Source organism: Ictalurus furcatus, chromosome 21 (genome assembly GCF_023375685.1).
Source record: "Ictalurus furcatus strain D&B chromosome 21, Billie_1.0, whole genome shotgun sequence".
NCBI lineage: Eukaryota > Metazoa > Chordata > Actinopteri > Siluriformes > Ictaluridae > Ictalurus > Ictalurus furcatus.
Genome location: NC_071275.1, coordinates 20,241,515 through 20,254,014, shown reverse-complemented (window position 1 = coordinate 20,254,014; position 12,500 = coordinate 20,241,515). Strand labels below are relative to the sequence as shown.

General features: G+C 46.8%; 1 protein-coding gene across 2 annotated transcripts in view; it reads left to right on the top strand.

The window, feature by feature from the left end:
* The window catches only part of cacna1da (calcium channel, voltage-dependent, L type, alpha 1D subunit, a), a 92,282-nt gene that overhangs the window by 61,140 nt on the left and 18,642 nt on the right, over window positions 1-12,500 (top strand). For both annotated transcript variants that reach the window (XM_053653601.1, XM_053653599.1), the window contains 8 exons: window positions 1-39; window positions 642-752; window positions 2,686-2,769; window positions 3,154-3,237; window positions 10,903-11,031; window positions 11,268-11,333; window positions 11,597-11,688; window positions 11,823-11,982. The exon at window positions 1-39 is cut by the window's left edge and continues 120 nt beyond it. In XM_053653601.1, the coding sequence (XP_053509576.1) occupies window positions 1-39; window positions 642-752; window positions 2,686-2,769; window positions 3,154-3,237; window positions 10,903-11,031; window positions 11,268-11,333; window positions 11,597-11,688; window positions 11,823-11,982 (765 nt within the window). The remainder of the gene's footprint in view (window positions 40-641; window positions 753-2,685; window positions 2,770-3,153; window positions 3,238-10,902; window positions 11,032-11,267; window positions 11,334-11,596; window positions 11,689-11,822; window positions 11,983-12,500) is intronic.

Below are 12,500 nucleotides of genomic sequence, written 5' to 3'. Positions count from 1 at the left end.
GTCCTCATCATGCTCAACACCATCTGCCTGGCTGTGCAGGTAAGAGCTCCCGCTCGTGTTTTCTCTGAGTAAGCCTCGGTGCACGCGTGGAACCCGATTAGAACTCCACAGGACCCGAGATCTCCCCCCGGGTCCGGCCGCCGCTCCTCGAGTATTTCTCAGCCTCAGATTTTATGTACAGTTGTCACATAGCCTAGTTATTTCCTACCCTTTCCAAATTGAACCGATTTTGCCCTTTATTTCCGCCTACTTCAGTTTTTCTTCCTTTTATTCCCTCGCACGTTTTTTGCGTTCTGGCGTGCGAGAGTCACGGCTGATTCAGGAAAGTATCCCTGCATTCACACAACACACTGACAGACCTGCTCCGTTTTCTCAATTCTATGCAAATTAGGTATGATTCAGCAAAGTAAGAAAACTAAACGAGACAAATCCGAACGAGCATCTCGACTGATTTCTCGGACCGGTCCTGTGGCGTGTGTGGTTCCGACGTTTCTTCAGTTCCCCACTCACTTTACTTCCTACCTGCAATGAGTTCCCATTTACTGTTTGAGGTGCCCAAAAAAAAAAAAGGGCAGGAAAGCTTGAAACCGTGGATGTATTTGATCGTGTCGATGTCCTGTCTCGTCTTTCTCTATGTGCAGCACTACGGGCAGTCTAAGACCTTTAGCTACGTGATGGACATCCTGAACATGGTGTTCACCGCAGTCTTTACTGTGGAGATGGTCCTCAAACTGATTGCCTTCAAACCCAGGGTAGATATTTATAATAAACCTTTATAACAACATCCTAACAAATGCTAATGGCTAATAACAATATTGTAAAGAGTGTACGTGTTTAATGTGTGTATATGATAACGACCCCCCGCCCCACCCCCTTCTCCCTACGCCCAGCTGTTTGTTCCGAAGAAGGAAAGAGTACTTGTAAGAGACACAGTTATCCCTTTTCCGCCGACACCGTGTCGCTTCTGGTGCTGGAACCGGTGCTGATTCTGGCCAGAGTTTCCACGAGCTTAAGAGCTGAAGCATTACATGATCAGACACAGGAGTAACTCATAAAAAATAATAATAATAATACCGACGGTGCAGGGTTTGACACGCTCAACTACGCGGAAATCCTCCACAAGACGCGGGATGGGTGTTTTTATCGCGTTTAACTCTTTATCCTGAGTTCGTTAGCAGCGTAACTCCTGTTCACGTCTGGAAATTACCGGTAAAACGATTATATCCTACTTAATTAGACCGCCCATTTGTTTCCGTAGGAACGAGTGATCAGATATTGAAAAACGCACTTTGCAAGGCAAATTGCAATCAAAACAGATCAAGGTCAAAATACCAAAATTCAGGGATAAGCCAAAGGCATACACAGAGAGTCGATCAATGAATAAATAAATAAATAAATAAATAAATAAATAAGCGAGCTAGCAAGTTGAAACACCTCGCACCTGCGAGCCCATGTGCTGTATATACGGTTCAGACAGGAAGTGCATAGAGCAACCAAGGAAGTGTCCTCCTCAGGGGTGAGCACCCTCTGGTGTTCTGGAGGGGACGATAATCTCACCATAATTTCCAACAACATCTCGGTTCTGGAACCGAGACCGATTTGTGCAGTGGTGGGGGACGACGACAAAAAGCCAACAAAGAAACCCCTAAAACGTGTGGTACGGTTCCGGATGAAGCACCGGCTCCAGATCCGGCGCCGGCGCGGTGCCGATGGAAAACGGTTAAGTGTGGTGTGCGGTGTGCAAACGTGTTCTCTCTCTTCTCTGTAGAGTGCAAAATACAGAGCTGCATGCTGCATCATTTACTCACTCAGTTCCAAAGTGTAGGACAGTGATGCCCTGTGTCACCCACACGTACATGACGTGACGCGCACGCTGCAACAAATCAGGTCAACACCGGGGTATGAAATACCGCTGTGCAGTAATGAGAGGGGATGCGTCGACGTCGATACCGGAAGCCATTTCCTTATAACGACTACTCCAAGACAACCGAGTGACGTGAGCGCAGTGTCCGCTGTTGCGCTAACGCACAGATGCGACGAAACGACGGCGACGTGGACGTCTTTCGAGAGGAGAAAAGACAGCGTCTTTGTACACGACGTGTGATAAAACGTTTTAAATACAAAATACTTACGTATATAATTAAAAAATAAAGAGATCTATCTCGCTCTCCGTCCAGATGTACTTTTACCACGGTACAGAAACGTCCTTCAGAAGTGAATCAGAACCTTCTCTTCTCCGCCGCAACCCGACTCGATGCTAGCTAAATGACATATCCGAATCAACCTGGTAACGTCATAAAGAACGAGTCCGCTACGTAACCCCGAGAGACGTGAAGAAAGAGAGCGATAAAAAGGTCCATGACATCCCTGAGTGATGAACGCGAAGTAAGAGAAACGTGGTGTTAATGCATCCCCCGATAATGAGCGTATGATCCCGACTCCAGTCAGTGCTGAGTGGGATTGGGCATCACTACTGCAGGATTTAAAAGACTAATACATAATGCACGATCCTTCCCCCTATGTGTTAAAGTTCAAAATTCGTGCGTTGAGTGCGAATTTTGACACACGAGCAGTGAAGTAGTGATATTAGTTGTTGATGATGTTGTGCAGTTGAAAAGTTCAGAAGCGGAGTGATCCGCTGCTGAGTGTCTAACAGTCGTAGCTAATCCCCGCTGCCTGTCTAAGGGTTATCTTGAAGACCCGTGGAACATTTTCGATGCTATGGTGGTGATCGGCAGCGTAGTTGACATTGCGCTCACTGAGGCTGACGTAAGTAAGCTCAGCCCCTGGCCCCGCCTCCTGCTCCTCCTCCCTCCCAATCTCCCTCCCTCCCCTCACCTCTGTTCCAGCTGGAGGTCACGCGTACCCCTGTTCTCTAACGATCTGTTCCAGCTCTTTGTCTCGAGTCGGGACGTTTCGGCTCTACGGGAGCTACTTTTGAACTTGAACTTGAAAATGATCTTCCTTTACAAAACGTGTGCTAATTTCTGTTTTCTCCCCCTCTTTTCCCCTCACCCTTTCCTCCTGTGTCTTCCATAACCGTTCTCTTTTGATCCCCTTCTTTCTTCTTCTCTCTTCCGCCCATCTACCCCCCCCCCCATCATTTGCCCCCTTGTGGTGTGTTTTTTTTTGTTTGTTTGTTTGCATTAACAGCATTATTTCACTGATGCTTGGAACACGTTTGATGCCTTAATTGTAGTTGGTAGCGTCGTAGATATTGCTATCACTGAAGCCAACGTAAGTATGACCACCTTCGCTTCTCTTAGATGTAGAAACCTTGCAAGAAAACTGTGGGGACAGTCGATACCAAGACCGTCCTTTGGGTCCTCGGAACATTTCAGATCGCTCGTAATGCTCCCGGAGCACGGAAAAAATCAACCTTTTCATTTACACGCACCTCGCCAAATTCCGATCCGGACCCGGGAAGCCGAACGCGCAAAAATCTTTCCCGTACTGCGAGAACACAACTTGTAACACCACTGGAGATTAGACCGACAGTGTAGCTAGCTAATACACAGCTGCCAGGTCTTTTATACAGACAACATAAAGGCACGGTCAGACCCTGCTCCGAGTGCAGGAAGTGATTTAAGAAAGGAATAAAGCATAATAACGTAAACATAATAAACGTGCTGTTATAAGGAATGAATCAGTCCTGGCGTGGCGTGTAGTCACATTTAACGTCGTGGAACGTCCACGAAATACGTTAGCTCCCGTTCTCACTTACGTTATAAGTAAGCAGCTGTAATCGTTCGTTCCGTCGCCGACCCTTTTTCCGTCTCTCTTGAAGTTAATAAGACGAGAGGAAAAAAAAAAGAAGAAGAAGAAAACGGCAACTTCATGTTACGAGAAACTGTAAAGGAGCGTAAACGTCTCTGTCGGAAAACCTCTGCCACTGGAGACTCCTTCCGTAAACGCCAAGTAAACGCCCCCTTACGGAAAGCTTCACCGTATCGACGATTGCACTCCTTTATTTAATCCGATGTGCCGTTACTATAGCAACAACGACGCATTCGAACGTGCGCATTAAGATAAACTCCCTGGTTCTGCAGCTGCGCTACTGTCAGAGCCGTCTGTTAATATGAGATTCAGAACGCACGGCCGAGTTGGAATGGCGCCGGCGCCGTCGTTCGTCTGCGATATTAGATTTTTGTAATCTCGTCTTGTTCCCCACTGAGTTTTTTTCGTGAGGTTTCATTACCAGTGCTGTCTGTGATTGTTCTGCTTTGTGACTATAATTCCTAACTAAAATGTCCTGAACATTAACATGTGCACTTTGTTCTCCCCCTGCATAACTAAAATATAGTAAAACATCAAGGGCTGGGTGAATAAAATCTTCCAGTTTTGGGTATTGGTGTGTGTGTGTGTGTGTGTGTGTGTGTGTGTGTGTTTGAGAAGGACAGGATTGTGATCATGTAACATATCCATAGTACAGCTGGCCTAATTTCTATTGTTATTCATTCTGTTTCCTTAGAAACTGTTCAAGGCAAGTATGGCGAGACGTGCTTTCTTTCCCCCCGTTGATTCTCTTAAACACTTTGAATCATTGTTGTGAGGTTGAAGTTGTTCCTAATCACAAAAAAAAAGACGTCTCGGTGAGGTAGCGGTTACGTTCGTGTAGATCCGAGCCTCGTGTTATACGCACTACCAGACGCTATACGGGACAAATGCCTGCTCTATACGTCTGACGCGTTCAACTCGAAGCGTAGCGAACGCGGGATGTTTGAGGCGTCCGATCTACGTGAACTCGGGTGATCGCCGAGTCTGGCTGTCGAGCTGACGGTGCAGCTGGCTGTGGCTGAATCGACGCTGCCACAGCTGGGCTTAACGAGTCCCCAGTTGTCCAGTCTGGGTTTGTTAAGTCCAGGTGTGGATGTTATTTACAGAGACAGTCAGGCTGTTAACGTCTCACGAAAGAGACGAAAGAAAACGTGCTGATGTCGTGTGACGGCAGTGGAGTCTCCTCCTCAGCTCTTCTGCCCTCACGCTAAATCAGTGTCTGATTGATTGATTTCTGATAACACGGCTGGTGTTAGCTCCATGGAATCCTCCAGCACTCCACCACTCCACCTTCGACTCCACGTTCGGGATCAGTGTACGGCCGACGGACGTTTCACGTTTCAGAGGCAGAGCTGAACTTTCCAAGAACGACGTTGTCCGTGTGTATCACGTCGCTGTTATAATCTGAAGGGGAGACCGGCTGTAAGCAAAGGCAGCACGCCGAGCCAAGAGGAACCCCCAGGAGAGCTCGAGAGCCGTCGTATATGAAGGATATAGGAACACGCTGGGAGAGGAAGCAGAGGAAAACGAGTAACGTGTTTACCGCGCTAGCGGGTTAAACACAGCAGAAGGGACGAGCGTCACGGCGGTAAGTGTGTGATCGGGTGAACACACGAGGGAAGTCGACAGTGAGGGAACGGTCTGATCGTACACTGTGACTAATCCTCATAATCAGATCAGATTATCTTGTGAATACAGACGGACGACGTCCTGGAATAAACGCTACTCGTTGCTTATACGTGTATTATAAAGTCTTAATAATGACGAACTAAAATGTCGTGCGTGTTTTTTGACGTGAGCTGACGGATGCACTAACGCCGGGCGTGGTGTGGTGGAGAGGTGGAGAGGTGGAGAGGTGGAGTATTCCACACGTGGATGGGTTTCCTTCTCGGTGCTGAGGGTGTTTTCTGATGACTCGTGCCTCTTAATCCTGTCAGACTTCTACACATACACTGACGGCGAAAGGAGTAACGACTCGTGCACACACACACACACACACACACACACACACACACACACGGCTGTCAGAGCTGTACTGCTCTCTCTCTGGAGTTCCCATTTGTCAGTGTCCACGTGTGTCTGTTCCTTCAGGTGTTTGTATTTATATCTGTAGTTGTGCACACGTGCGCTACTGTTTGTGTGTATCGTTCATGTTGGTCAGTATACAGTATATGTGAGTCTGTGTCCCTATATATGTGTACGAGTGTGTGCGCGCGTGCACGCGTGTGTGTGTGTCTGTCTGTGTCAATATATACTTCTCCTCTATATCTGTCGAAGGCAGGGGTGTCCAGTCTGATCTGCACAGGGCCAGTATCTCAGCAGGTTTTCTGTCCACACTGATGTGGTACGACACCAAACGATCAAACGGGTGGAATCAGGTCGTGGCTCCTGATTGGCTGGGATGAATCCCTGCGGCCATGCGGGGTCTTTGCGGATACGTTTGGACACCGCTGGCCTGCGGTGGCGTGTAGTTATCGAAGTTCATTTCACAAGGTTTTGGACGCAGTGTAATCAATACAGAATTCCTTATTTTGCAGACTATAAGACATCTTTTCCCCGTCCGTTAGATGCTTGTGCAGTGAAGAGACGCATATATGAGTTCGGCAAGAGGGGGGGTTTTTTACACAATCTTACAGCAGTTAAACTAGTGCTTGCGGGATTTTTCTCTTCAAGCAGACGGAATTAAGAGGGATGTGTCTTAGAGTCTGGAAAATACTAATCAGTTGATTAAAATGTTTATTAAAGAGGCCTTGTGAGGCACCGTTTCATCTTTCACTCATTTCAGTTGCTTGCTGTTAAACTTCATCATGCAGCCGTAGATATAAAACTACTAGATCTGTTACTCACCGCTCCATTTAATGTGCTGATTCGTTCTGATCTCATGAACAGATCTAGTAATTCATATCTCCGTGCATACGTGTGCCATTTGCCTCCTTGCATGCTGGGAAATGTAGTTTGCCATGCCATTCGCTAACATTCATTCACATTCTGCAGATGGTGCTTCACCACTTACGCGGTTCTACGGTTAGTCATCGTGACGTTTGTCTCTCCTCTCTTTCCGTCAGTCCTTCTCCATTCTTCTCCAGACAGAGTGGCTGTAGAGCTCAGAGCTGATCCTGGCAGGATAGATAACCGCGCCCAGTTACAATAATGGGAGCAAACCAAGCGTCTAATCACAAATCGCGTCAGCCGTCAGGAAGAGGCCCGTAGATGGGGTTTCAAATCACGAGGCTTACCGGATACGGTGTCTAATCGCAACCACTGTACCCTCAGGGAATAAAAAAAAAAAAGCATATTTACACAGTGTCCTTTACATGTCGTCAAACAGTCAATACGTGTCCGGTGCCAGAAGTTTACTAAATTAGTTTTCCACTAGAGCTACAAGGCTAACCGGAACGTGCAGGAGTGGGAAGCAGGATGCGGGACGAATCTACAAATCAAACCCATTCTATAGCAATGGGTCAGAGTACAGCTAGGTGACGATACATTGGGTTGATCCGTACTCAAAGTCGGAAGCGGGGGAAAAAAACAGGCTTTTAATGATACGAAAACAGAAACGCAGGGTGAAACTCTGGGATAAAGAGACATCAGGGTATACACGGTGTCCGCTAGACACAGGACAGGTGGCCACAGTTGGGGAACAAGCAGTAATATGAGCAGAGGAGACAGGACTGAACCCAATACAAAGTCAGACAGGACGCTCCTGCAGAGCACCGCTCCTCCAGACCCTGGACCGAACCAACTAAAAACAGCTCTTGGTCGTACGGTCGGACTTTCCCATCCTTAAAACGCTCGCGGAAGGGTTTAAGTGAGAAGAGCCTCGTCTGTCTGGAGCCTGTCCGTCTCATTTTGTAACTGTTTCGTGTTCTTGACGCACGCTTTTCTTTATATGTCTGTACGTCCGTGTGCGTGTGGATGGCGTGTATGTCTGGCTGCATGGCAGTGGCAGAGGGACACGTGACTCTGTACAAGGGCGGGTGTTCTAGAATCAGGACGAGAGCGATGTTGTTGGTTCGCGGTTGCGTTCGGTAGGGTTGGATTCGTACTCTGAGCGTTTCAGCAGCTTTAACTCGGACACCGGTCAACGCCGAGAGTCGTTTGTGTACGTCACGGCCATGAACTAGGATTCGGACGGTGCTGAGCATGACGATGTTCTATTCTCTCTGGTGAAATGTAGAGTTCAGGAGCGTGAAGTATGCAAGTTATCCCCACCCTGTGAATGGTGTCTAAATGTTTTTCGCTGTGTTTTTAAAGATGTGTGATTAATGAGTGATTAATTCAGCTGTTTCATTTTAAAGCCAGCGGAGGGGGAAGAGTTAGTGGTAAGATACCTTCTTCCCTACTGAGCCTGAACTATGCTTAATGTTCTTTTATTAAGTTTCCGTTCACATTCTGTTCCTACAGCGGGCCATGTTTACTAAAGCGCTGTTCGGACTGGGTTACACACACGGCGAGGTGGGCGGGGCGAGGTGTAATGTCATTATTACTGGAGAATCTCTACTGGGGAATTATAATTCCGTCTGAATTCCCGTGTTGCGTTACTTCCTGTAGGTATAAAGACACTCCAGGAAGCGCTCGCTCTGTGCTATCGTCTCCTTCTGAAACCAAAACGAAACCAAGGCCGAGTTTAAAAGCAGAACGATAAAATGTAGAAAATGTTTAAAAGGACGTGTCGGAGAACGCAGAGATGCTTCCGGGGTTTTAGGTCAGTTACTGGGTCTGTAGCACAGGTACAGCCTATAAATGTGTTATGGTCATGTGACCTACTCAAGCACATACTACAATGACCACGCCCCCACAACAAGTGCTTTTGATAAAGGTGTGTGTAGTGCACATGAAAATTTTAGCACGACGAGTGTGTGGACACGCCCGGGTTAATCGACCGGAATTACCACAGACGACGCTACCCAACAGATCCGCGTCCAGAAACCGTATCGGAACCGAGAATTAAATGAAGACAAATTACAAATGACGGACTTTTAGCAGACTGCTGGGAGTGGTCTTCTAATACGAATGCACAAGCAAACATGCACGCCAAAATAACCTGGTTCTGAGCATAGTTACCTGTCAGGACACACGTTTAAGGTGGAAAACGCAGGGACACCTGAAGAGAACGCACTCGGGTCATTCAGGAACCGTCTGTGGTTCTGAACTCGTCACGGGAGAGACCCGAGAACTGCAGAGGGCTGAAATGGCAGCAGCGGAGAACGCCACGGACCGAAAGCGGTACCGAGAACACGATCGAGCTGAAACTCCGTTAGAGAGGAGTTGGTGAGGGCTAGTGTGACGAACACAGGGCGTTTTAATCTTTATGGATGTTCATTTAACTATCGAGCGGGAGAAGAGAAGAGCAGGACGCACAGGCATACTGTACTATCATACACACTCACTCGCACTTTCATCCATTATAAAAACTCCTCCGCGTCATGTATCTGTGCATCCCGTCTGAACTCGCACTAAAAAAACACGTCAAATTACTGCAAAATCTACACTCAGTAAAAGTTGGCTTCTAACACAAAGACGGCGCAAAACATTAGTAGACATGGCCCTTTGTGTTTCGTCTAATTCATCTCCGCCTTTTACAAATGTTGCTGTTAAACTTTGGTTTTTTTTTCTTTCCTTTTTTATTTAGCCAAGACCAGCTTTCTTTCATATTTACACATCAAATGTGTGTATATATATATATAAATATCATCAAAGACATAAATTGTGTGAATATTTCAGGCTTTATACATGTGTTTTTTGGTCTTCTTTGTTTTATTTGCCTTTTTCTTTTTTTTTTACCTACTGAGATTCCGTTGTTGTTTTGTTATGTTATGAGGTGGCGTGGAATTCAGTATGAATGATAAACTTGTTAGCACGCATTTGCCTGGTAGTTCCAGTGCAAAATAAAATAAAATAAAATAAAATAAACAGTTCCCAGTGGCCCAGATGTAGACAGCAGGTACCCGGGTTGACATTTGTAGTGATCCGGGGGTCGATGTGAGCTCGCGTTGTAGTCGGATGTGTTATAGAAGCCTCTGTATGTTGCGTAGTTCTGCTTCACATGATTTAGCATAATGCATAATGATGAGAGTGTGTTTAATGGTTAAGAGGTGTGTTGAGGTGTGTGTGTGTGTGTGTGTGTGTGTGTGTGGGTAAGTGATTAATGCAGCTCTTTAATTTTAAAGCCCACAGAGGCTCCACAGGTGGATGAGTCGGGGGTAAGATACTCCGCCCCCTACTGGGCCTCACCTCTAAGTATCATAACTTCTTTTATCAGGTTTCCGTTCAGATTCTGTTCTGACTTTATTTATTTATTTATTTATTTATGTTTGCTGTAAACTCTTTCTGATAACTCCGCCTCCTTTTATTTTAGACTTGACCTCGTTTTTTATCCTCATACGTTTGGTTTGCTGTTGGTTAAGTTGACTTTTTTAGTTTAAGTTTTATTTTGCTCTGTCTTTGGGTTTGCTTTCATTGTTTTTTTTTTTTTGCTGTTTTGTTTAATGAGTAAAAAAAAAAAAGTGTCAAGCAAACGTGTCAGCGAGTGTGTGTGTGTGTGAGTGTGTGTGTGAGTGTGTGTGTGTGTGTGTGTGTGTGTGTTTGTGGGGTCAACGACCCCCTCACGTTTGTAGTGCTGACACTGCTGCATGATGTTGACGCCCCCCGCCCCTCCCCCCCCCTTACATGGGGTCAGGCCAGGTAAGGATGTGACCACAGGTTAACCTTTGACCCATGGGCTTTGGGTCCCAGAGGTTCGCATGCAGTGACGCGAGGTTTAGAGTGCCATGCTTGTGCCGACGCAGTTAAGTATGGCCAGGTTATTTTGAATCCAGCATGCCCCGCCCTCCTGCTCCTACTTCCTCTTCCTGTTTAAGGACTGACTCATGCTGCAGGTGCCTGGCGATGCTGCAGGTCTGGCCAGCGTTATATACATTTGATATCCTGATTAACAATCAGATAGCTTCAGTCCTGCTGTGCACATAAATTCCCGTCATAATGACCACTAGATAACCAATATACAGCAGCATTAGTACATAGTGCCCCCTTCTGGCCGGGTGGCTAAAGCACAGCCAGGTGCTTTGTGATTTCTCTTTCTCTCTGCTCTGATTGGTGCATGAACTCTTGACTCCGCCCCTACAGAATGTAGAAGAAAACGCCCGCATCTCCATTACCTTCTTTCGGCTGTTCAGAGTGATGCGTTTGGTCAAGCTGCTCAACAGGGGGGAGGGAATTCGTACGCTCCTGTGGACCTTCATCAAGTCCTTCCAGGTCTGTGTGATTTTAAAAAAAATAATAATTTTTACACACTCACCACCCCTTTATAATCAGATTCAGAAGAAGAGAGGAGTTTTATCCCATATATATAAAAAAACCCCCACATTTTCGAGTTTAAGGGGAGTTTATGGCACCTATAGATGTGCGCACACACACACACACACACTACAGTAAGTGCTATAGTATCGGATAGCTGGGATTCTATCTGGACTTATTTGTGTCGCACGCAGGCTTTGCCGTACGTCGCTCTGCTGATCGCCATGCTGTTCTTCATCTACGCCGTCATCGGCATGCAGGTGAGCTTCTTAACTGGAACCAAGCCTGTATCCACTTACACGTGTGATGGGCTTGCGTACTAACTTTCCGTCACGGTCGCACCCCAACGAACTCGGTTTAGTCTGAATATCCTGTGCGATTGTCAGGAAGTTTCTAGAACTGTTCTGCCCCGTTCACCCCGGATCACTGCCTATCTCCGCTCGTCGATGATCCTGAACTCTAAGCAGCAGTTTCAGATTGGAGCCTTACAGTTGTTCTGCTGTTCCGTCTGCGTGTGTTACAGATATTTGGGAAGATAGCCATGGTGGAAGGCACACAAATCAACCGGAACAACAACTTCCAGACGTTTCTGCAAGCTGTGCTTCTGCTGTTCAGGTCAGCGTTTCGCTGCACGCTGAACACAACCAATCAGCAAATCTGTCCTGCCGAACTCTGAATCAAATGAATCGACAAGTCGGAATTCTTTAGGAGTCTTGTTGACGTGTGTGTGTGTGTGTGTGTGTGTTTAGATGTGCCACAGGTGAGGCGTGGCAGGAAATCATGCTGGCGTGTCTATCCGGGAAGCTCTGTGACCCAGAGTCGGACTATAATCCTGGAGAGGAGATGACCTGCGGCAGCGGCTTCGCAATTGTCTACTTCATCACATTCTACATGCTTTGTGCATTCCTGGTACACACACACACACACACACACACACACACAGAGCGCTCCTGACATCTACTGCTCTCCAGTCTGATATACCGTACGTTACGATAATATTTGTCCTCTTACAGCCGTTGAGCGTGAACTGCCGATACACGTAATTGATACGTCCACTATGAAACTACTCGATGGCTCTTTTCCAGCGTAACGGAGCAGAAAGGTCTACGAGAAGGGGTTCCCGAACCCCCAGATGGATGGATTTTCTCTCATAATAAAGAAAACTTCCCACCCTTGTCATGAGCTGCGTCTCAAATCAGAAAAACTCACTGAGCACATGTTCAGAAGTATTCACTAATCTAGAAAATCCAGAAGACTGGTACACAAAACAGAGCTTTGATGGCGACGTGAGAGGTTTTTACAACTCCGAGGCTAACTGTAATGGGAACCCGGGTTAGTGTTAATGCCGGATAACGCTCTGGCACAGACCCCTCATTTGGGAAACTAAAAGCACTGTGTAGAAGAGCGCAGACAAGACAACAGCACAG